The sequence below is a fragment of the Carassius carassius genome, chromosome 9 (genome assembly GCF_963082965.1).
Source record: "Carassius carassius chromosome 9, fCarCar2.1, whole genome shotgun sequence".
Taxonomy (NCBI): Eukaryota; Metazoa; Chordata; class Actinopteri; order Cypriniformes; family Cyprinidae; genus Carassius; species Carassius carassius.
In genome coordinates, this window is record NC_081763.1 from 22722329 (window position 1) to 22747341 (window position 25013).

Here is a 25013-nt window from a genome sequence, read left to right on the forward strand (position 1 = left end):
AACATCGCATTTAATATTATAATATATTTACACAACCACTTTTACTCACCTCATGCAATCAACGTGGAATAGCGTTATTACTCTGCTTAAGCAGTTCTGTCTTCTTCTTCTTCTGTTGATTTTATATGGCGGTTGGCAAACCAACTAAAGGTGCATTTCCGCCACCTACTGGGTTGGAGTATGGAACACTACTTGGTTAAAAAAAAAAAATCTATTTGGCTATATCTTTTTTACCAGTTCTGTATCCTTTATAAATTTTAATACTTTCTCGTGTATTTCATACTTTGTTCCTTCTCCTAATATTTCCTTGAGTGAATAATTGGTTACACCCATATCCTTAAGTGACTGAACTAACTCAAGTCTTTCTCTATTGTATGCTATACAATCTAGTAATATGTGCTTTACTGTTTCAGGATATCCACACTTATCACAATTACCAGTTTCATGTTTACCTATTTTATGTAGACTTTGGTTTAATGAAGTATGCCCAATACGTAATCTTGTTATTATCACATCCTTTTTCCTATTATTTATAGTTGTTCTTTCCACCCCCACATTTCTTTGTATACTATACATGTGTCTTCCTCTTATTTCATTATCCCATATCCTCTGCCACCTCTTTTTCACTTTAGTCCCGATCAGCCCTTTCCGCTTTACTCATCTGTACTCTGATGTTGATCTTAGGATCTTTCAACGACTCCTTTGCCAATTTATCAGCTACCTCATTTCCCTTTACTCCGAAATGGGCTGGAACCCACAAAAAACTCACCTTTATACCTAAATGCTTTATGTTATATAGCTTCTGTAATGTTTCATTTAAAATATCTTGTCTTGCTAAAGATTTTCCACTTTCTAAACTCTGCAAAACTGATAGTGAGTCTGTACACATCACACTACTCTTAGGCTGCTTTTCTTCTATCCATTGTAAAGCCAATAACATGGCTATCAGTTCTGTTGTAAAAACAAATATATTATCTGTTGCTCTTTTTGATATTTTAATATTGTACTGAGGAATATATATTGCTGCAGCTGCTCTACCTGTTTTCGGATCTTTTGATCCATCTGTAAATATTTGAGTCATGTTGCTATAAGCTTGAATCATATATTGTTGAACGATTACTTTTGATGGCAAATTTGGTTCATTCTTATGCATCTCGTTATGTATGAATAGATCTATATCTGGCATTGGAAATAAACCATGGGGGTATAGATGAAATTGCAACAGACGGAGCTACCTCTATCTCTGTTATACCTGTTTCCAGTGCCTCCTCATTTGCTACCCAGCCAAAACTCTTTATATTCCCATACTCATACTCCCAACAGTTTACCAGTACCTTTTAAAACTGGATGCCTTTCATCATGTCCTTTTATATTGATCCAGTATCTCATCCTTAACTTTCTTCTACGAACTTCCAATGGCATTTCTCCCATCTCTACTTGAATAGATGGTACTGGAGATGTTTTTAAATGCACCACAGCTAATCCTTAGAGCTTGAGTCTGAATTACCTCAATCTTTTTGAGCCATGTTTCTGATGCAGAGCTGTATACCAGACTACCATAATCTATTGCTGGTCTTATTAATGAGCTATATATTCTTCTTAAAGACTGTCTACTCGCACCCCACTCTACCCCGACTAAGCACCTCATTACATTTATTCCTTTTTTACATTTATCTATTAGCTTTTGAATGTGAATACCAAATGTTAATTTAGAGTCCATCCACATACCTAAAAATCTTAACATTTTAACTTGTTCCAATTCATGACCATACATTTTTATACTTATTCTACTATTTTTCCTCCTTTTTGTAAAACAAATTACCTGCGTTTTTGCAATTGAAAACCGGAAACCCCACTCATTTGCCCAATTTTCTACCTTATTTACTGCTCCCTGCAGACTTTTTACTACAAATATTTCATTTCTTCCCTTTTTCCATAGTGCACCATCATCTGCGTACAGTGACCTCCCTATTCCTGTGTCAATTTGTGTATATATTGCTTCAGCAGTTGCCACCGTTCTGTTTATTTCAACGCAAACTGCCCCCTGCTGGCTCGGAGCAAAATGTCAAAGGCGGGGAAAACAAATATGGGCGGGGCGACACGTGTCGCTCCGCCTCGAAGTGTCGCCCCGCCCCATCGTCCAGACTGCACTCTGGGGTTACTCGTCTCATCTCCCATAAAGGGAAAATACTTGTAAAGGTCAGAGGCTCAGCCCCTGAGACATCTGAGATTCCTCTCTGAATGCAAAACACCAAAAATAACTTACCAATCTGAAACGGAAGGCTTCTGAACAGCATCTGTGCTTTCTCACTATTTACCTTTGCAGTAGCCTACTGCAAGGCAGTCTCCATGGCGCACTTCTTCTCTTTGTCCCAGTGGGGGTGCTGTGAGATTGAAGCTTCACAACTTTGCCATAAATAAACCTCCAGATAGTTATCCAGCAGGAAAATTGCTACCAAGAGAATGGTGCAACACCATAGATGTTTTTAGAGAAAAAACATTAAACATTATTTTAAGAATTTGTCTGTCAACTTTCATAAGTACTAAACATTGCTTTAACACGGGTTAAAAGTTAACCTAAGGTTAAGTGTAGTGTTAAAGTAACTATGTGTCCACCACATTGTGTACAGTGTGTGAACTTGCTTACTCTCACCTGGATGTGGCACAGCATATAACTTATCCTGAAGGAAGGGCATTGCTGTAATGACACCATTTAGATGGGAGGGGCTAATAAGCTCCACCCCTTCGAAAGTTCCTGATTGGGCACTCAGGTGATAAATGCGTGGCGTAAAATTAAATTTACCAGGATCTACATGAAAAAAAAAAATCAAGACGATCTCTTGTGAAAAATGAGTGAAAAAAGTTCACATGTAATTTAGCATTTATCACTTTGTTATACATCACACCTTGCAGTCATATGACTTCCTGACCTCTGGTCCAATAGCATTCCAGAAATCTGATGGCTCTTTCCCCTCCTCCACTTCCTGGACTTTCATAAAGCTGCCAGTTCTTAGACTCAGCTCAGGCGGGGACCTAATCATCACATTAACCACATGAAATCAATCACAATCTGCCAGCTTTCATCTTTCATTATGTTTCATGGGTTTACACAATACTTTTTACAGAATTATAAAGGAGTTGCTCACATTTGTGTGAGGCGTTGGACCATCTGCTTGGCCACCTGACGTGCTTTGCTGTGGGCTTTGCAGCCATGCCACAGGTAGATCGCCCCCTGCTGGCTGTTTAATAAGATCAACGAGCCACGGGACCTCAGACTGGAGCAAGAGCACTGTACCTCCAACAGACTGCCCTCCACTGGGACATCACCCCTCACACAGAACAGATGCCAGCCTCCTGAAACACATACCAAACATATAAAGTAATATGTTTTAACTGGACCTATAGTAAGGGAGAGGATTAGATACCACATTGACCAGACCTGTGTCCCTTCTTTGTTGTTGTCTAGAAATGACTATTCCTCCCTGGAACAACTGCAGAAAACAGTGTGGCTCCTCCCCTTCTGTTATGAACACCTGAGAACTACACTGATTGGTCAGTGCTGGTGACAGGTCCCGCCCACTGATACTGGAGTGCTGCCCTTTCCAGATGAAAATAGCAGATTGTTCCTGACCTATTGCCATTTGATCCCCTGTGAAAAAGTAAAAAAAATTAAGTGACACAAACAGAAGATTGTTTACATTTATGCAGAATAATTTGTACAACTATTAGATATATATATAAAAAAAAAATTAAATTGTCAAACTTTTCAATTTACAAAAATGTGAATCTCTCTCTAGAATTAGTTTATTATTCTGTTGTAAAGGTGTAACAAATAAAAATACATAACTTTCTATGTTACTTGATTTTAATCGATAAAGTTGTTTATTTTTCTTTTCTTCAAGCAATATTATTCTAATTTCTTATTCTAATTAGTTTCTGAATTATTTCTAAATGAATTCATTATTCTGTTTTAAAGTTTTAACAAATTAATGAATGAATTAATACTATTTTCCTTGATCATACGTACAGCTGGTTAGGATTTGCTTCCATAACATACAGGGTCTTACCCACACATTAACTCACCTAATACTGTGAGGCTGTATGTCCAGCGTACAGCATATGTGCTGCCCTCACTGAACTGTCCCAAGCTCTCTGGGGCAACCTCACACTCCTCCCCCTCTGAAATATGCCACGTTTTCACTGTAATATCACAGTTAAATTTAACATATAATGACAGACATAGTAATAGCCTTAAGTGGTAAACAGTACAACAACAAGATGTTTAAGATGCTAACCAGGAACAGAATGAACAAAACAAATTAATGGCAGTGGATGACATAAATGTCATAGCTTTTAACCTTAGTTATACTCGAACAACACACAGGTCAAACAAGCTAGACCCTCAGACACACACACACAGACTTACACACACTACAGGCACAAAGACTAACTCATCATAACCTCATTGCAGGATAGGAAGGAAGAATTTCCAAGACACAATTTATGGTCTGTTCCAATTATGTTAATTACCCGTCACTGTTAATTGACACACAACTTTATTAATAATAATAATAATAATCTGTAAGACTTTATTTTAAGCCTGTACATTTAATACATTACAGAGGTATTCATAAGATCTTACAATACACATTTGATGCAATGCATTTTTATAAATATCTGCAGACATTAAAGTTGTAACCAAGAATAGATATTTCAAAGGGTATAATGATATAACAGAGCTGGATGCTGATAATATTCTATAATACTGTGTAGAGGTATAACAATTAATAGTCAAGTATAAATATATATATATATATATATATATATATATATATATATATATATATATATATATATACTGTACTATATCTGTAGTTACATTTAAGCGTTAAAAATAAAGCCTGCAACTGATTAGTAGTCTATCCCCCGGTTTCACAGACAAGGCTTAAGCCTAGTCCTAGACTAAAATGCAAGTCTGAGTTGTTTCAAATGAAAGAAACTTGTACTGATTGATCTTAAAATATATCAGTGCCTTTGTTTTGTCTCAAGATGCACACCAGTAATGTTTTTTTCTAAGGCATGTTTATAAAAATTACTTAAATGTCCTAATTGAACTATGGCCTAATCCTGGTTTAGGCTAAGCCCTGTCTATGAAACCAGGCCTATGTATTATAAAGCATTTCGCCATTATAGAGGCAGAACAAATTGATATGCATTATTTAAAACTTCAATTAGTATGTTACATTAATCAGTTATAACAGTCATCATACTTATCAAGTTCTGCATACGACCACAATATGAAAATAATGTTCCGCCTAAACGAATGATTCTGCTAAATCAACAAATGTCGAAGTCATATGAATTTGCAGTAGCGTACATTTATATATAGTGCTATAAGAAACTGGATGAATTGAGTTATTGAGTTTGAGGTGTACATGTGCGTTTGCTGCACAGTGGCCATCTTCCTTAACTGTCGTCACGGTGGTCATCTTGACTCTTTACTAATTGTATTAGATTAATTGAACGGAAATTCTTTACTGGGGATCAAGAAGAATGGCAAACATTATTTGTGGCAAACAATGTTGAAATTGCAGTTTTATTACTGAAGTGCCAGAATAAAGAAAACAGACACATGTGCATTAAATTACAAATTTAATTTATTGTATTCATTTGAAAGTTCATAATGTCATAACTATGTTTAAATATCAATCTCAAAGCATTTAATAACAAACAGGCACTGTTGGCTCTAGTTTGTGTTTACCACAGCAAATTCATCAGGAACAGAAAACAGAAACTTCAAACAATTTGCTCAGAACTTAAAACACTGCATATGCAATTAAAAACAAGCAAACACTTTAAATTGATGCCAAAACAAAAACAAAAGCATCTCTAAAAGTCAACTTTCAAAAGGCAGCACGCTGAAAATAACTGGAAACATTCAACTTACCTGTTAGACAACCAATTGTGCTACAACATAAACAAAAATGTCATTATTAGAGAAATTCTCAATCTTCACCATTGTAAACACGTCAACAAGGTGATGGTACAGTATATATAGGAGGGAGAGCTCCAAAAACAGCTGGATATTTTAAGGGAATTTGTTTCTTTTTAGCAGTACAAGTAATTTCCACCAAAAATGTTTGAAAAAAAATTGTTACAGGTTAAGGTGTTGCACTTTACTCCATTATAAAAATAAGATCAATCTAACAGAATAATTCTTGGTGCACCCCTGATTGAGTGGGAGGAGCCTGTCTAGTCATGTGACCCCGCCCTCTTCACTCATCTGTCATTCATCTTCACTGTTGCAGTCTGCCAGGAAAGGGTGGGCCAAAGCTCTACAGGCAGAGATGCGATGAGCTGGACTGAAAGCCAAAAATTGCTGCAAGGAAAGAAAAGTAATTTATTTATGTAAAGTTGAGATTTATACATCATCTGAAAGCTGAATAATAAGCTTTCCATTGATGTATGTTTTTTTGGGATCTGACAATAGTTGTCCGTGATACAACTATTTGAAAACCTAGAATCTGAGGGTGCAAAAAAAATCAAAATACTGGGGAAAATGACCTTTGAAGTTGTCCAAATGAATTCTTAACAATGCATATTACTAATCAAAAATTAAGTTTTGATATATTTACAGTATTAAATTTACAAAATATCTTCATGGAACATGATCTTTAATTAATATCCTAATGATTTTTGGCATAAAAGAAAAATATATCATTTTGACCCATACAATGTTTTTTATTGGCTACTGCTGAAAATATACCCCAGCGACTTAACACTGGATTATATGTATTTCACATATGTATTTTAAGTACCAGTCACTGATTTCTTTATCCAAATAGAAATAGATGAGTAACACTTACAGACAGCAGGTCATTCTCCTCATGGGTGAGACTGGGCAGTAGTTGTTTTGTAGGCTTTTTCTCAGCCCAGGCAGGGCTGTAGCAGACAGGGCTTTCTATGGGCCAGTCCTCCTCACCCGGCAATCCAATTATCCTGAGAGAGAGCAAACATGCAAGACCACCAATGACCACAAAAAGCTGTACTTCTTGGTTTCAATAAGTTTTGACTGGGATTTGGAAATGCATAAGTATTTTGACTCACTCGAAGATTGTTTGCAGCTGCTGGATCTCTGTGAATCCACGAAACAAAGGCCTGCAGAAAAGGTGAGAGAGAATGATAAAACATCTCAGAATTAGAAAAGTTGTTTGTATTTTCATGCAAATTTATCTGTCTCTTGGATAAAGATTTATATTAGACCGATGTCAAGAAAATATGCTTTTTACAACTGCACAAGACAGAAAAAAAGAGACATTGTGAGACATTTTCAAATGTAATATATGGAAAATTCAGCTCTGTGATGGCGAAGCTGAATTTTCAGCATTATAACCCTAGTTTTCAGTGTCACATCATCCTTTGGAAGTCATTCTGATATGCTGATTTGCTGCTCAAAAAACATTTATTATTATTATTATTATTATCATCATCAGTGTTGAAAATGTGCTGCTTAATATGTTTATGAAAACTGTCATAAGTTTTTCAGGATTCTACGTCAAAATGATAAATGTCGTTACTGTAACCACTAATAATATCCTTGCTGAATTAAAAGAAAAATATATAAATAATAATAATTATAAAATGTCTCTGTTATGCTCTGACCTTAATAGAAAGAGCTCTGCAAAGATGCACCCAGCACTCCACATATCCACAGAAGACATGTAACTGGACTGCAGCAGGACCTCTGGAGCCCTGTACCACAGAGTCACAACCTACACACACACAAACACAAATACATCACATGCAGGAGCTCACTACCACCAGACATATTACTGTGAACGTCAATCTGAGCTCCATACACATGGGGTGAGAGCGATATGGTATGTGTATATCCTGGCTAAACCGAAGTCTGCAATCTTGACCTCCCCTCGACTGCTCACGAGCACATTGTCTGGCTTTAGATCTCGGTGAATGACAGTGTTAGTGTGGAGGAAGTCAAGTCCGCTGAGCAGCTGACGCATCACATCCTACATAAAGAGAGAAGGAAAAACACACAAATCTATGCTCTAGTCTTTAATTTATCCCATACAGTGTGACAATATGCTACCACACTAGGACATGTTGTCACCAAAGGTGTATGTAAGAACTGATCTACTTTCCTGGGTTATAAATGGTGGCGGTGTACAATGACTTTTTTTGTAGCAAAGACTTTCAGGTATGTCTAAATAGAAGTTGCTTTTCAAAAAGAACATTTACAAGAGTAAAACTGTGAAAGGTCTTTCACTATTACTAACTTATTGTATTGAATATGAAAGATTAAGTTACTGCCAAATGAGATGAGCAAAGTTAAAACCTTTATTTTGTCTTTGGCCAGGCCTTTTTCTGATGCTCTGCTGAGAAATGCAGTCAGATCCTGATCAATATACTCAAACACCAGCGTCAGGTCAAGCTTCTGGTTTTGCCATCCAGCTGATACATTCAGCAACCTAAGGAGAAATGCCATATTACTCAAACTAAAGAGACATTATGCTTGTATGCGGCGTTTTTGACCGTTTCCATACCCACTTGACTATGTTGGGGTGGTTGAAATGCTCTATTTTGCGCAGAAGAGCCACTTCTCGAATCAAAAACTGAGGGATGCCAGACTCCGGCTCCTCGGGGATGTTGAGTCTCTTCACCGCTATGAAGCGCTGCTGCCCGCGCCTCTCTCTGGCTTTGTACACTTTCCCGTAGGCGCCCTGGCCGATTTCTGCCAAGATTTCATAATCTGAGCTCTCCCGACAGCTGTCATCCATGTTTAGATCAGATTAGATCAATCTTTCAGGAGGTGTTACTGAAAGAGACAAGAATCATTGTGCTGAATAATAAGATTTAAAAAATCGAACAAAGCTCTGTGAAACGCTTCCACTCCCTGGCGTTTTTCCTAACGTTACATAGCTGGACTGTATGGCTTGTAAAAAAAAAAAAAAAAAAAACTCCTATAAAAATAATTACATAATTATAACAAATATTTATGAATGTGTGTGTTGTTTTATTTAAAATAAATAAATAAGAGAGGACATCCTATTGACATTAAATTTGTTTCTAAATTTAAAAAAGTTTGCATATTGGCATACTGGTTAAAATTAATTAAATCTGACTTAATTGGATATGTATTATATTTGATTTTTCCACTTAGCGACAAGAAACTCAATTTAAGATGCCATCACCGGTGACGCTAGATTTATCCATGGATGTAAATTATATACCTCGCAATGAAATGTTATTAACAACGGTAAGCCTGCACGTTGCGGAAATGGTTCATATGGCTAAGATATACGCGCTTTCGAAGATATAAAACTACAATTAAGTAACTTAACTCACTTTTTCTGTCGCTGTCATCCAAAACCTTGATTAGCGAAATTATTGTCTACTAATTCATACCAATGACACAGATCAATACGCGTTGTTAGCCATGATTTTAATAAAACCTCACAAAACAATGCAGGGGTGTGAGATCTGTATCTGCAAAACCAACCAATGAACAGCTGAGGATTTTTTTTTGTCTGGATATCCCCCATTTTATGTGAACTATTCAAGAAAATGTATTCTCATATATATACATACACATACATATATATATATATATATATATATACATATATATATAAAATTCAGGCTTGTTTAAGTTTTTTTTTTCAGCCGCTTAAAAATAAATTAAGAAAATATAAATTTATTATATATAGTATCTGCCACTTTGAGACTTAACTTTCAGCCACACTGTCCCCTTGATTTAAAACAAGATACATTCCACACAGTGATTTGTTGTTGAAATTAAGATATTTATTCAGTATGCACAAGCATCCATTGTATATCCACTGTATATTAATAAGCACATTTATAGGTATATATATATATTTAAACCCACCTGATATCTCACTGCAACTTAAGGCAGCATCACACACAAATGTGCACATGACATCATCAGACAGCATCTCAAAATATATTATTTTGAGAAAGATGCATGAAAACCCTTTATACAGACCTACAGGCCTATATCCACAATAATGAATCAAATCTAAGAGCAACTAAGATTTCAGTTCATAGTTACAAATCACCACAATACATAGTGCCAAGCATGTCTTCTGCTTTTCACACAAAACGTTCAAAAAGAAGGTTAATGGGAAAACTCTGCATTAATTTATAGGTTACAATTAAACCCTTTAAATTAATAAACTGAATCTGATTTATTTCCTTTATGTGCATTAAAAACTAGATTTGGAATTAGTGCATAGTTGAGCTTTAAACCAGTAAGGCACTTTATAAACACTTATAATATACTAATAAAATCATTTTAAAATGATTAGTTACAAATACAGTGGTATATTATTGTCAGGCAGTTCAGTGTTTATTTTGTTAATAATCACCCATATCCTCCATCTGTTCTTCTCTAAAGTCACATCTGATACCTCGGCGAATGATTATGAACATTACATGTTATTAATACTTATTCTTTCTTCTTGTTGTTGCCATTCTTGACTCTCTTGGCGAGACCAACGGCATCCAGGTGAAGATTACGGTTCAGAATGACAGAACCACACGTCAGCGCTCCTGTCAGTGCTCCAGCAAAGCCACACAACATTACATCCTGACCTGTAAGCAAAGTCCAGATTTGAAAGAGAAAGGAGATAAGCCAGAGCACTTTGTCCATTCATTCTTCTAAACATTATGTTCCATCAGCTAAAAGAAATTCAAACAATATAAGGCATGGAATGTATCTCAAAATCTACTTTTGAATGGCATACATATGAATTTGCATACATTAAGTCAAACTCACCGGTGAGAAAGAGGTTTTTAATGGGCGTCTGTGGTCGGATGGTGGCGTTTAGTTCAACATTGAAGCGAGGAATACCATGATCAGCACCGTAGATCTCCCCTTTAGGAGCACCAATGTAATGCTGATTCGTGATTGGGGTGCCTGCATCCACAAATTCAATCTACAGACATAGAAAGACATAAAAAACACAAAAACAAAAAGAGTGTATAGTACAAGATGAGAGCAGGACCCTGTTTAGAGAGTTCATACCCTGTCCTTGATCTTAGGAAAGATCTCAGTCACTGCCTCTAATATGTTATTGATGAACGCCTGCTTCAGCTCCTTATAATCTATGCTTCTGTTCTTCACTTTGTCATCTTGCCACTCTTCAAACCACGCATAGTTAGCAAAGCTAACAACAGTCACAGTGGATTTACCTGTAGGTGAAGCATATTTGGATTTGGAACATGATGCATCAAACAGAATCACACAGTGTCAGTTATTTTAGTGGAGAGCCTTTAAAAACTGATCCAACCACATAACATTTGTACGTTCCTTTTGTCAAATGTAGACAAACTCAGAACACTCTGGATTACATTTACAGCTTTGTCCACTTGCAATCCAATTGCAAAAATCTTAACTCCAGATGTGAAAACGAAATCAGGTCATCTTCTCTTTTTCTTTCTACCTGGGTTTCTTTCTGGCCAAGTTGGGTCTTTGGCAGAGGGTGAGGCCACAAAAATCAAAGGGACCTTTTTGGAAGATTCTTCCCTGCTTCCCTTCATGTAACCCTCCAATCTGGAAGAATAGCAGACATGAACGCAAAATGAGAGCAGTGCTGATGTTACAGTGGACAGTGATTTAGAAATGAACAAGCACTTGCATGCTATTTAGGAAAGTTCACACTCACAGCTCATCCAAATTGTTCTCAGGGAAGAAAAAATAATTGTCTGCCTTTAGGCCCAACTCCTCTTTTGTCCCATCCACACCAATGAAAACACTGAGTCCAGCATCTCCATGCTGCACCATACTCAACTGCTTTTGGATCGCTGCACAATACCATCACAAAAATACCATACAGTATGCTCACATGGATAAGAGCACAAACATCACAGCAAAGAGGTTTAAATATCACTGATATCACAGCATTACAATTTCAAACCTATGCTTTATATGTCTCTCACCAGGCATAGTCTGCACATCTTTGGGCAGGAGATGTTCGTAGGTATTGAAGATCCCAGCATCTGAAATCACCATGGGAGCGTGAACATGCACCTCCTCCTGCCCCTTCAGAACACTCACACCTGCATCAATGCCAACAAAACAGTCCAGTCATTAAATCCTTGCACATGTGTTAAAGTCTCTTCTAAATGATATCAAGTGTAAAATGTTGTGTGGGATGGGGAAGATGTTTTAAGTGTTACCAATAGCCTCTTTAGCGTCGTTGAGGAGTATGCGGTTGACAGGTGCTCTAACAAGCACTGCACCTCCTGCCTTCTCAATGATGGGGATCATGTGATAGGCGATCTCACTCGCACCGCCTTTTGGGTACCAGGCACCATTCAGATAGTGGCACAAAATCAAACTGTGCATGGAAAAGCTGGCTTCTTTCGGCATTTTACCTGTTTAAACACAAAAACTAAAGGAGATCAGTAGCTGCAAGTTAATGTATGGTTTATGACTAGAAGTACAGAGGGAACACATAAAACCACAACTTTTCAGTCAGGTCAGAGAGCTGGATCATCTCACCGTAGGTCCCAAAGATGTAGCACATCACAGCTCTCAGGTCCTTATTCTGCGTCAGCTCGTTCACCACATCCGTCAGGCTGCGGGATGCATAGCGGAAGAAGGAAGAGAGGCGATTGGCCAGGCCCGTGTGCACCAGGAACTTTGCTAGAGGAGTCGGGAGGAGCTTCAGCAGAACCATGAACCATACGCCATTTGCAACTTTCTGACAGGGGCATTAAAAACCAGCGTTAAGTTTTGGGGTTTACTCTGTGTCTCCATTTAGCTCTTTCTGCAAAAGTGGATTTTTAACCAAAGTCTAGTCTTTGTAACCCATCAAAAAAGTAAAGCAGAAATAGTTAATGAAGGTGATATAAGCTTATGTCAAGTCAAGTTAAAATCATGCTGAGCTTTATTGTCAGTCTACATGTGTGGAGTGGAACAAAATGTGGTGCCTCACAGGACCACGGTGCTACATAAATATAGACATACAACAATGAAGTAAAACAGTATAAACCTATACACAACTAACCTACTGACAGATTTTGACTATAAATATACTATGTATAAATGATTACCTATACATAAACAAAAAAATACAGACTATACAAATGCTACACATAAACACTGTACCTATACACAACTAACCTACTTACAGATTTTGAATATGAATATACAATATATAAATGTTTACCAATACAGAGACTGAAAAAGAAAAATATATAGACTATACGAATGATTCAAATAATACTGTACATGTGCGAAGAGAAACATCGTAATTCAAGCAGCTGGCTGGGGAAAAGTGCAAGATGATTTGTAGTGCATGAGTCTTTTGTGGGATTATGTACACACATGTGAAAGCAACCAGTGGCCTTATTTCCTTTTAGAGACACATCACAGTACTCTTGGATGAGTGCCTGTCTGTGGCTATGATTGTAGGGGAAAGGTCACGCAAACAGCTACATACAAGAAATTTTATCTTTTAACTCCAAAAATCTCCAAAACTTCAAAATCTCTTAGATTTTTAGAGCACCAAATGACTAAATTTATACTACTATTCAAAAGATTGGAGTTAGTAATATTTTTTAAAAGGAATTAATCAATTTAACAATTAACACATTTGCAATATTACAAGTGAGCATAAGAGACATTACAAATCTTACAGACCCCGAACTTCTGAACGGTGAATAATTGGCCCAAATGACCAGCATGTGCATTGACACCCGACAGACAACTCCAACTCACCTTGGAAAGTCTCACATACTCATCAATGGCCTTTTCCTCCCCTGGGAAGCACTTCTTCAGTTCATCAATGTAGCGTTTTTTTCCACTGTAGATAGGGTATATGCGCCGGTTTTCTGGTGGCCCCAGGACCACTCTGTCAAAGGGGTTATCCAGCGGCTCCCACTGCAGCTGCCCATTGGTCAACTGGTCAACCACACAGCGAAATGGCTTGTGATCCAGTAGTTCCCCAATATAGTGGATCCCTGAGTTAGGGGAAAGACCTTCAGATCACCACAAACTGACCTATACATGTGATATAGCACATTCATTGTTTTAATAATACCCGATAAATGTGCTTATATTTGCCATAGCAAGACACAACACGGGTTTTATGAGGTTGATCCATTGCTGAGGTACTAAAGTCATTCTCACCAACATCAAACTCAAAGCCTTGCTCTGTGAAGGTGTGACAGCATCCTCCAGCCCGGTCATGTTGCTCCAGAACCAGAACCTTCTTACCCACTTTAGCCAACAGGACAGCAATTGCCAATCCACCAATCCCACTGCCAACCACTATTGCATCCAAGTCCTGAGGGACCTTACTGGCCAGAAAACCTGGATGTGGAAACAAATGGGAAGTGAGACTATTGGGTGTTTCGTGAAAATCAAAGCATTTACTGCAAGAGAGAAAGAAAAAAAAAACCTTTGTGCAGGTTTTGTCTATAAATATATATTGTCTAGACAACAATCTCAACAATAATGAGGATGGTCATATTTTTAACTGACCTTGTTTCAGGATTTTATTCTTCAGCTTTCGGTCAAACACTATGGGCTTCGGCGGCTCGCGCGTGTCGATAGCAAAAGGACTCGGTCCAGAATTTCCCAACATATGTTTAAAGATAATGGCCACTAAAGCCAAGGAAATTACGACGACAGCGATCCACATGTTGTCATGTACAAATTGTTGTTGTGTTGGCAAGTATACAGTGAAACAAAACACTTCCTGCTCACACCACCCAATGTAATAAGTGTTTAGTGTTGACTCCTTCTCCGAAGACAATGCTGACCAATCATAAGGTTTGTTTTTAAATGACGTATTGGTGTAGGGAGAGAAGGGTCGTTTTAACCTTTACAGTCTATGGTTTTAACCAAGACAATGTATATAAATATATGTTTGATATTGTATAATATTGACGTTAGATATTACAACTACTAAAACTGAACTACTTTGTCGTTCTGTTTGAAATAACGTCTAATCGGACTTGTACTTTCGTCTCATCAAGTTTGTAATGAACCAGTCAAATAAATGCAGCAACATCCTTCAACATTAGCCATTCTGATTACGATTTTCTGAAACTTACCCTGTCAGTTCTTATTTGCTAATAATTTGTGATTATTAATAATTTATAATTATAATTAATAATTTCTGAGGAATGTTTAAATAATTTATTTCAAAACAAACCTTGTTTTATTTATAGTTTCATTTACAAACACAGCATACATAGCATGCTACATGAACACTAAGGAAAGCCTATTACAACTCATGACCCGAATCAGATACCCAAAGTGATGAACACACACATCCAGGCTTTCAATTACATGAAAAGGACATGCGGGAACAATTCCACAAGATCACACGTTTATTTATCAAAATCACAATTAAAAACATCGAGTTAAACATTTATAAGAAAAAGACACTTTACACCTTAAAAATCTACCACTTGACATAACCTACACCATTGGCATTTGTAGCGGAGGTGTCCAAGATACCTATAATATACAAATCAAAAAAATGAAAGAAAGAGAAAAAAAACTAACATTGTCAGTTCCTTAAGATCAATGTAAGGCAAAACAAAATAAATTGTACCTACCCAACCAACCCAAATAACAGAAAAAAAGACACCCTAAACCAAATCAATTTAACAAAACCAAATAATAAAAAGAATACAATGAACAAACAACAACAAAACAAAAATAAACTTTAAATTCAACTCACATGCACACACGCAATTTATCGACGCACACAAAAGGAGACAGGGGTAGCTGCAGCCTGGAGCAATGGGCGCGCCGAAAGGTAGGGGCGTGCCAAAAGGAGTTTTACTGTGCTGGCCAATCAGCAGTAAATATACATTTACGTAATTTCCTTAGAGAAGGTGGCGGCGATAAGACGTGAGGTATTTATTCATCGTTTATACGTTTATCTATACTTTATATACCACAAATATGTATATTAAGATAAGTTTGTTACAATACGATCATAATTTTTCCTTTGCGTTATATCTTGCAGCTTTAGTAATTAGTTTATTGTTGTTGACAGACATATGTAGCTACAGTGAGACAAAACGATGACCGCATCGACGGCGAATCCTTCAGAGATGATAGTTTATATCTGCGTCCTTTTTTAAAAAATTAAAAAACTCTAATTTAGAGTTTGGTTCTACCTTTCTGCCAGGTCTCCAACTAATGCAGAGTATAAGCTGCCAACATACTGGTTTTGAAGAACCCTTTCCAGAGAAATATAGAAAGAAATGACTGTGTAAGTTAAATTGTTTTTAAACCATTGATTTATCTCTATCAACATAATCAAACACAATATTGTAGTAACAAGATGTTGTAATCTTTATTTGCTGGAAAATGACAATAAGTCAAGTTTGTGTTTTAAGCACATCTGACACATTCCTAAACCTGAAATGTAAAGCAGAACGTGCTCCACTGGCAGGTTATTGTAGAATATGTAAGCACACTACCATATGCATCATTTATTTTTGCACTGTTAATCAATTTTACATTTTCATTTAGTGCAGGTTAGTGAAAGGAGATACTGTACTACAGATATTTAAATCCTTTTAGTATGTACTCCACTTCTTGACTACCTGACCATCATCTTAATGTTTATGCAGTTCAATGTTTTTTTTATTATTTTTTATATCTAAAACACCTTGTTCAGTAAGTATTTAGATGCTTTTCATATCTGTCACGGTCTAAGCATGATCTGTTTCTGTTGTTCTGATAAAGGAACCTTGTGTTGGGGAGGATTCAGTGTCTGTTGAGGCACATGTGAATGTGCTACAAAGTGAGATAGAAAACACATCCAGACACTTCGACTGTCAAAGACCACACGACAGGAACATTCTCCTGGAGACGCTGAGAAAGCACGGAAGGAATCTCTGTGGAGGATATACTCAAAAGATACACATACTTAAGGACACCTGCTGGAGTGAGTATATATTAAAAAAAAACTCATCAACTGTAAAATATCTTGTTTCAAGTGTTTTCAGGTAATATTTTATTCTTCTGTACCTTTTTAGCCCATCTGTTAAAAATTTAAAGCAATAGTTTTAGAAAACAATGTAAGATTCATCAGTATATACAAGAACATGAAATGCATCGTATTGTGAACCTTATACATTAGCTTCTGATTGTTTCTGCAGTTCTGCAGTGTATGTAGCTACACCGTCTGAGCCAAAGAGGATGGAACAGAATCTGATGAATCTGAAATGAATCTGTTTTCTTTTTTTTCTCGTTATTATTATTATTATTATTATTGTTATTCTTTTTATTTATTTATTTTATGAAAGGGGGACCCGGCTACACCTTTCCTACCATACACCTGATGGATACTGACTGTAAAATGTCAATCATAGGAGGAGGGCTCAGTGTGGGTGACAGAAGATGGAATAAGCTAACTGAGACTTGGTAAAGCTCTTATATATTATTGCTCTTTTTGTTGTTTTTGATTGCTTCCACTTTGTCCTCATTTGTAAGTCGATTTGAATAAAAGCGTCTGCTGAATGAAGAAATGTAAATATTAGTATAACCTGTGGTATAGATGAGTGCCAGTCAACTTTTTTCTGATTACATTCTTTTAGAAACCATGCACAGGAAGAAAAAAAATTTACTTTTGGTACTCAGTGAAGAGTCAGTAGTACAGTTGTCCATCCATCCATCCATCCATCCATCTTCTTCCGCTTATCCGGGGCCGGGTCGCGGGGGCAGCAGTCTAAGCAGAGAACCCCAGACTTCCCTCTCCCTAGACACTTCCTCCAGCTCTTCTGGGGGGACACCGAGGCGTTCCCAGGCTAGCCGGGAGACATAGTCTCTCCAGCGTGTCCTAGGTCTTCCCCGGGGTCAGTGTGATGGCTGTAGATACTATGGTCATGGAAAGAAGGGCATCTTCACAGCTTTCTATACAGACAAAGAGTTTGCTGGATTCTGTTCTATGGACTGCTACTACAGAATGAATGAATTAATGAATGAATGAGTGGTTTATTTATCATTCTATCTATCTATCTTATCTATCTATCTATCCTTTTACTTGAATTGGTGACTGAAACTGAAAGCTAAATAAATGTTTTAGTGGATAAAGTTGTGTCTGTTTGCTTAATTGGTTAATGTCACTGAAAACAAGGTTACTTAACTCTTAAATCAGGTAAAACCTAGTTTTCTAGTGTAACACTACAACAAAGTTTCTTTTGTTGACTGATGTATTAACTAACATTAACTATGAGCAATACATTTGATACAGTATTTATTAAACTTTTTTAGTTAATAAAAATACAGCTGTACGTTGTTTGTTCTTGTTAGTTCACTACTGTTAACAAATACAGCTGACTTTAAATTACTTTAACTTAAGAACAGCAAGTGCGACTAACCGTGTTAAGAGACGTTTGTATTCTCAAAAATAATTGTAATCTGTTTTTGATTATTGATAAACTAAGACCTAAACGTGTGGTGGTGATTACGTCAGTAAGCCGTTTTGAAAGTACTTTCGAAAGTAATTTAAAATAATATTCTTTAACATCATTAACGCTGTTTTTACATTGGATGAATTTCAATTGGTTTTATAGGATTATGTATATTATTTATCGCTTTCTATTAATCTATAGGCCAATAGCGATTAATAGTATAGATACAGACGGTTGGTCTGGGAACGCCCCCGGGAACGCCCCGTCACGTGATGTGACTTTAGCCCGTGGGGGAAAACATTGCCTTGGCGCCAATTGAAATACACGGGACAATCATGCCGAAGAGTTGCTGTGTCGTTTACTGTACCGCCAATAAACTAACAAATTATGAATTGAAGTTCTACATCCTTCCTAACATGCATACAGAACCTGAAAGGAGGATAAAATGGCTACAAGCAATAAGGCGTGAGGATGATCAAGGGAAGTTGTGGAATCCCAAGACTAAGCATGTGTATGTATGCAGTCGGCATTTCATCACAGGTAGGCTACGTTAAATTTTAATTAATAAATCTAAAGTAGGGCTTTACAATGAATCAAATATCGACATGGACTAGTGTATAGGAATATTAAAGTTAAAAGAGACTACAATTTTAACTGTATTGAGACATGTAACGTTAGGCTACACGTGCACTTCATCGCAGAGCTTATGAGAGTCACTTCACGAGAATTTCACAATTTCAATTGATAAAATATTACAGTATACTCACTACAGAAAACTAGACTACACCACTGCTTGACACGAGTAAGCATAACTCTTTCACTTTCAACATAACAAGTTAGTCATATTGATAACTCCTGTCAGATATAATTTAGACATAATCTCCCATATTCATTTGTTTGTTTACACCGTTTTGCTGTAGGTTTTAAAAGTGAGAAGGAAGATCACCCGGACTACATACCATCAGTGTTTCCACAAAGAACACAATCGACGACATTGAAATGGAATAGACTGCAGAGACTGAAGAATCGCTCTTGTAAAAAACTTAAAAGGGAAGTGTCTCAACAAGTCCCCACGCCAGACACAGAGTCTCCGGAGAGTGAACATGAGCTGGATACCGATCCAGTGCCGCTAGAGAGTCAAGAAACACAGTCAGTGCCTCCCATGGAAAATGAACTGCTGGTTGAATCTACCATGCCTCCATGTCACCATCATGGTGAGATAGAGCAGCTTCATGAGGAGATAATGCATTTAAGGAGAGAGCGGGATGAAGCCAGGCAGAAAAGACTTGATGTGGTGATGGAGCTGGAAAGGGTGAGATTTTCAGCAAACAATGTCAAGGGAAATGATGAGAAATGCAAAGATATGACAGGCCTGTCATGGACATTGTTTGAGACTCTGCATCAGTTCCTTGAACAATTTGTGGTGCCACATCCTCGGTGCAAGCTGTCAACGCAGGATCAGCTATTCATCACATTAGTGAAATTATGTCAAAATCCATCAACAGACCTGATGTGCTATATCTTAAATGTAGCACGCAGCACCTTCCTTGGTATATTCTCCCGTTGGCTGGATTTAATGTATGGCAAAGTCTCTTTTTTGGTCGCCTGGCCAGACAGGGAGTGTATCAGTAATACAGTTCCTGCCGAGGTTTTGCTTCATTATCCCAGACTTACCAGTATAATAGACTGTTTTGAGATACGAATCGAACATTCCAAGCAGCTGAAAACCAGGTGAGCCCCCAGCCTCCACTCAGAAGTACATATGGGTATAAATGTTTAATAGACTTTATAATGTGTATGCGGGACAAACTACTGGACCGGACTGATTAATTACGTCATGTTATTTCTTCCCTCCAAGAGCAATTACATACTCAAGATCTAAAAACTGGACCACTGTGAAATACTTCATCGCCTGTCACCCATCAGGAGCGATCACCTACCTCTCCAAAGGCTGGGATGGCAGAGCCTCAAATGTACATATTGTGAGGTCTTCTGATTTTCTGTCTCCGAGGTACCATTACATTGGAGATCAAGTAAGTTGTTAACTTCAAATGTTATTTATGTCTTATGAAAGCCTACACTGTTGAGACACTTTCACGCTCAGCTCCCAAACTTTGTTACTGAATGTCCATATAATACAGGAACTGTATATTAAAACATTTTTTATATCAGATTCTTGCAGACAGAGGTTTCACATTAAAGGATGACTTTGCCATTTTGGGTGCAGAGCTGATTACACCATCTTTCACCCGTGGTAAAAAACAGTTGTCTGCAGAAGATGTAGAATATTCTCGCGTGGCATCCAACATCAGAATTCACATTGGTTAGTTATATTGAGTCATAAGTTAGGTGTCCATTACATGGATACATAAGGAGTCAGTCATTAACTATTTTTGAGTTTTTTTTTATTACAAATCCAAAGTAACAGGTGATTAGACAACTGATATGTTCCCCACAGAGAGAGTGATTGGTGCCCTGAAGAGCCGGTACCACATCCTGGATGGACCACTTCCTATGCGCCTGGTGAAGAGCCTGATGGATGAGCGACAAAACAGAGAAGAGGCCATGATTGACAGAATTGTGCATGTCTGTGCAGCATTAGTGAACATGTCTGGCAGTGTTATGTTCAGCCACTATTAAATCAAAAAGTAAGGATGCAACAAATGAACCATATTTTTATCGGCTAGTCTACAGTATTATTCTTGCATTCTAATTGTACCCTCTGTTAATTGTCTTGTCCAGAAGTGTCTAATGGAACCCTGACGGGCCTCTTCCTCCACCAACTCCTCCTCCTCTGCACCCTGACGGACCTCCTCCACCTCCTCCTCCGCACCCTGACTGACCTCCTCCACCTACTCCTCCTCTGCACCCTGACAGACCTCCTCCACCTCCTCCTCTGCACCCTGACAGACCTCCTCCACCTCCTCCTCTGCACCCTGACTGACCTCCTCCTCCTCCTCTGCACCCTGACTGACCTCCTCCACCCCCTACTCCTCTGCACCCTGACTGACCTCCTCCACCACCTCCTCCTCTGCACCCTGACTGACCTCCTCCACCTCCTCCTCCTCTGCACCCTGACTGACCTCCTCCTTCTCTGCACCCTGATGGACCTACTCCGCCACACCCTTCTGTGCACACTATTCTTCTATTTTCACCTCTGTCTAATTGTCTGTGTTCAGCTTCCTTCACAGAAAAATTTACATGCAGTATCTTACCATTAAGACATGCTATAACTGCACTGTTAATTTTGTTACATTATTTTGATATTGTTTTTATATTGTAGCCAGGTTTACAAAGTCACAGTGTGTTACGTCAGTTTTCAAAACATGAATAGAAATGAAATAAATTCATAAATAAGGTACTTCCAATTGTAATGACCTTATTTGTTTACAATCAGATTGAAAGTGAAACCATTCACCTGTGCATCTTTCAGTTCCTGTAATTTAGGAAAGATGTGCTCTAACCAAAATCGTTTGATGATGCTGACAGCATTATTGATGAACTCCTCATCTCTTGTAACCCTGAATATCAGGCAAGTCTGAGGAGTCCATGTTAGGAAGTCCGCATATGCTCGCTGAGTGACGAACATCTGCATCTGGACCTACGAACATTGTTCATTCAATGACAACTCTTGTTTCTGTAACTGACCAGGGGTGCATTTCCCAAGACCATAGTTGGTTGGCAATGGGAAATAGCGTTGCAACCAACAAAGTTGCTAACTTAGGTATGGTTATTGGTTATGGTTTTGGGAAACGCACCCCAGGGGGGTACCATTTACAATAGTAATGAAAAATATGACTTACCTGTGTAAAATATGCATGGTCCCTCTTCAAAGCTGACAAGCTTTCCAGGTGTCCTCTAGGATCTTCTAGCCACTGAAGGGCACTTCACTTCGACCAAACCCTCACCACAACAGTCACAGGACACATAGCCATCACAGGACACTCCCATGAATGACATGGCCTGGCAAATTCTGAAACCTGCCTTGGTTACGTTGAGGTTAAGGTGAGGTTGGCCAACAGGAGCACAGATGTATATAGTGGCTGATTAGTGCATTAGCTGTGGTACCTTCCATCCCAAGAGCATGCGTGTATGTCGCCAGGCCATCTTCTTCATGGTGCCTCCCCCACTGGATCCATGGCTTCATAATTGGCCTGTGCCTTTGCTGGCATATGCTGTTGATAAAAGAGCAGCTTGGCACAGTAGCCTTCAGGACATGGTGTGCAATGGACCCTGTGATGCGTCCCACTCGCTCTTGGTGCCATTGCACACACGATGCCTGGATGATTGTGGCCCTCTCCACCTGTTCCACCTCTGCCTCTGTTACCTTATGCTGGCTAAAACACCATGGCTTTTTTGATGGTGTAGAAAAATCCCGGAAGCTTTTCAGTGCCACTGCATCAGACCTTCCTGCCAGCATAGACAGGAACTGCTGCTGCTGTGAAGTAGAGGCTTTGGGGATGGCATGTTTTATTTTTCTCCTTTTCGTGGTTGTTGGTCGCTGGATATAAAAAGTGGTTTTTGCAACAAGTGCAGGCTCAATCTTTTTAACACACACCTGATTCCATTCACAGGCTTTACTCGTGCATGCTACTTTATTAATACCCAAGTGAACACACGCCTCCAATTTGAAAAGAACAGCAGCTACATGAGAGCATGATTCACCATGACTGAAAACATAAAAAGTAGAGAAATGGCTTTGTTGTAGTACAAATTACAGTATTAATAAAAATAAGTGTCATATATAAAGAATCAGTATAAGTATAATCAGCCACATACCCTGCCATACAGTCACAGTGACCAGTCAGGATTGCCCCGTCCTGCTGTACTGCAATCCAGGTCTTATGTGGCTTGTCTGTTACCCTCCATGACGGCTTTACATCACATCTCATGAGACATGAGAGCCCTGGCATTTGGTGGTGTAGAACCACCCCAACAAACCCGTTGGTAAAAAAGGTGTGAGCCTCCAGGGACTTGTAATTTTTTAGATTACTGTGTGAGTAGATCCCTGTGTGATATTGTAGTGGGCCAGATTAGTCTACATCCCTTACGAAAAAGAACTAGTAATCCTATAAAATTTCAAATAGAAATACAGTATGTCCCAAAATACTATATTATTCCTATAGGATTACTATAATATTTTGCCCCAAAACACCCATGTCATACTGCTAAAGTATATATCCAATATGTTATCTTGTTTTGGAAGACACCCTTCCAAAACACCACTTATACACACATCTTAAGTAAGCAAACGCCACGTGATCTGCCATGACTGACGTAACTGCAGCAAACTACGGGAGCCACAACGTGTCCAGCTTCCCAAATTTTATAGTGATTTGTATACTTCTAAATTATCCCAACAACATAAGAATGACTTCTTTAAATCTTTACCTTATATAAACCAGCTAAGTGACTTAGATAAAAAAATTTGTGATGCCTCTATTACACTGAAAGAGATAGTGGAAGCTATTAATACTTTAAAAGCTAACAAATCTCCCGGAACAGATGGTCTCAGCTCAGAATTTTACAAGCTGTTTAGTTGTAGTATAGCACCATTCTTATTAAAGGTTTATGAGGAAAGTATAGAGAAAACACTGCTTCCAGCCACATTATGTCAAGGTTTAATAACACTTATCCCAAAATTAAATAAAGATCCCCTTTTAATAGATAATTACATTAAGTCACATTACATTATTAAATAATGATTATAAAATTATAGCTTTAGTTTTAGCAAAAAGATTGAAATCTGTTTTGCACTCCATAATTGACGAAACACAATCGGGATTTATGCAGAAAAGGCACATTTCTAATAATATACGGTTAGTTTTAGATGTGTTAGATTATTTAGATTTAATAGACAGTGATGGTTTCATTTTCTTTTTAGATTATTACAAAGCTTTTGACACATTGGAACATGAATTTTTATTTTAGGCTCTACAAAAAATTGGCTTTGGCGATGCTTTTTGCAGGATGGTCCAAATGCTTTACATAAACGGAAACAGTTCTATCAAATTAAGTAATGGTACTTCACCTAGATTTTTTTTAAAATGAGGAGTTCAGGAAGGATGTCCTTACCTGTTTCTTATTGCAACACAGTTCCTTAGCACACATATAAACAATAGTCAATTAAATGGTATCACAATTGGTAACACTAAAATTAAAATTAGTCAATTAGCAGATGATACAGCTTTATTCTTGAATGATTCATCACAAATTAAATTGGCTTTGAGTATTCTTCAGACTTTTTCTAAAGCTTCGGGATTAACTTTAAACCTTAATAAATGCGACTTGCTTCCAATTAAAGATTGCTCTCTTACTTCTATTGAGGATATTGCTGTCAAAAATAGGGTAACATATCTTGGTATATTAATTACTAAAGATGAATGTAGGTGTTCAGCAAACTTCAAACCTATTATTACCCAAACACAAAAAAGATGTAATTGTTGGTTACAAAGGGATCTGTCACTAAAAGGCAGAACACTGCTCGCTAAGGCAGAGGGTTTGTCTCGTTTGGCCTATGCAGCTCAATCTCATTTTGTGGATAGGCCCACATCTAAATTAATTAATGAGGTTCTAATAAAATT

General features: G+C 37.8%; 2 protein-coding genes and 1 long non-coding RNA gene across 3 annotated transcripts; all 3 read right to left on the reverse strand.

Annotated features, from left to right (window-relative positions):
- Positions 1-2674: 2674 nt before the first annotated feature.
- On the reverse strand, positions 2675-3280 carry LOC132148621 (uncharacterized). Its single transcript, XR_009434948.1, has 3 exons — positions 3147-3280; positions 2900-3033; positions 2675-2809 (listed from the first exon to the last, which is right to left on the reverse strand). It is a non-coding gene; the product is annotated as an uncharacterized LOC132148621 (long non-coding RNA).
- A 2721-nt stretch (positions 3281-6001) lies between these two features.
- LOC132149324 (cyclin-dependent kinase 6-like) lies at positions 6002-9526 on the reverse strand. Its single transcript, XM_059558472.1, has 8 exons — positions 9364-9526; positions 8566-8833; positions 8354-8486; positions 7860-8027; positions 7663-7772; positions 7108-7158; positions 6867-6999; positions 6002-6379 (listed from the first exon to the last, which is right to left on the reverse strand). Exons 2-8 carry the CDS (start codon positions 8793-8795, stop codon positions 6287-6289), a joined length of 918 nt encoding a protein of 305 aa, XP_059414455.1. The 5' UTR covers positions 8796-8833; positions 9364-9526; the 3' UTR covers positions 6002-6286.
- Positions 9527-10252: 726 nt separating this feature from the next.
- Positions 10253-14711, reverse strand: retsat.2 (retinol saturase, tandem duplicate 2). Its single transcript, XM_059558471.1, has 11 exons — positions 14531-14711; positions 14177-14359; positions 13766-14007; positions 12545-12746; positions 12220-12417; positions 11980-12099; positions 11706-11844; positions 11484-11593; positions 11066-11232; positions 10817-10976; positions 10253-10632 (listed from the first exon to the last, which is right to left on the reverse strand). Exons 1-11 carry the CDS (start codon positions 14688-14690, stop codon positions 10487-10489), a joined length of 1827 nt encoding a protein of 608 aa, XP_059414454.1. The 5' UTR covers positions 14691-14711; the 3' UTR covers positions 10253-10486.
- Positions 14712-25013: the final 10302 nt, after the last annotated feature.

Excerpts from the sequence above, each read along its gene's own strand:
- retsat.2 (XM_059558471.1), bottom strand. The coding sequence starts at position 14,690 with ATGTGGATCGCTGTCGTCGTAATTTCCTTGGCTTTAGTGGCCATTATC. Across the intron at positions 14,360-14,530 it reads GAATAAAATCCTGAAACAAG|GTTTTCTGGCCAGTAAGGTC; the intron begins GTCAGTTAAAAA and ends TTCCACATCCAG. Across the intron at positions 10,977-11,065 it reads TTCCTAAGATCAAGGACAGG|ATTGAATTTGTGGATGCAGG; the intron begins GTATGAACTCTC and ends CTATGTCTGTAG.
- LOC132149324 (XM_059558472.1), bottom strand. The coding sequence starts at position 8,795 with ATGGATGACAGCTGTCGGGAGAGCTCAGATTATGAAATCTTGGCAGAA. Across the intron at positions 8,487-8,565 it reads AACCACCCCAACATAGTCAA|GTTGCTGAATGTATCAGCTG; the intron begins GTGGGTATGGAA and ends ATTTCTCCTTAG. Across the intron at positions 7,773-7,859 it reads ATATCGCTCTCACCCCATGT|GTTGTGACTCTGTGGTACAG; the intron begins GTATGGAGCTCA and ends GTGTGTGTGTAG.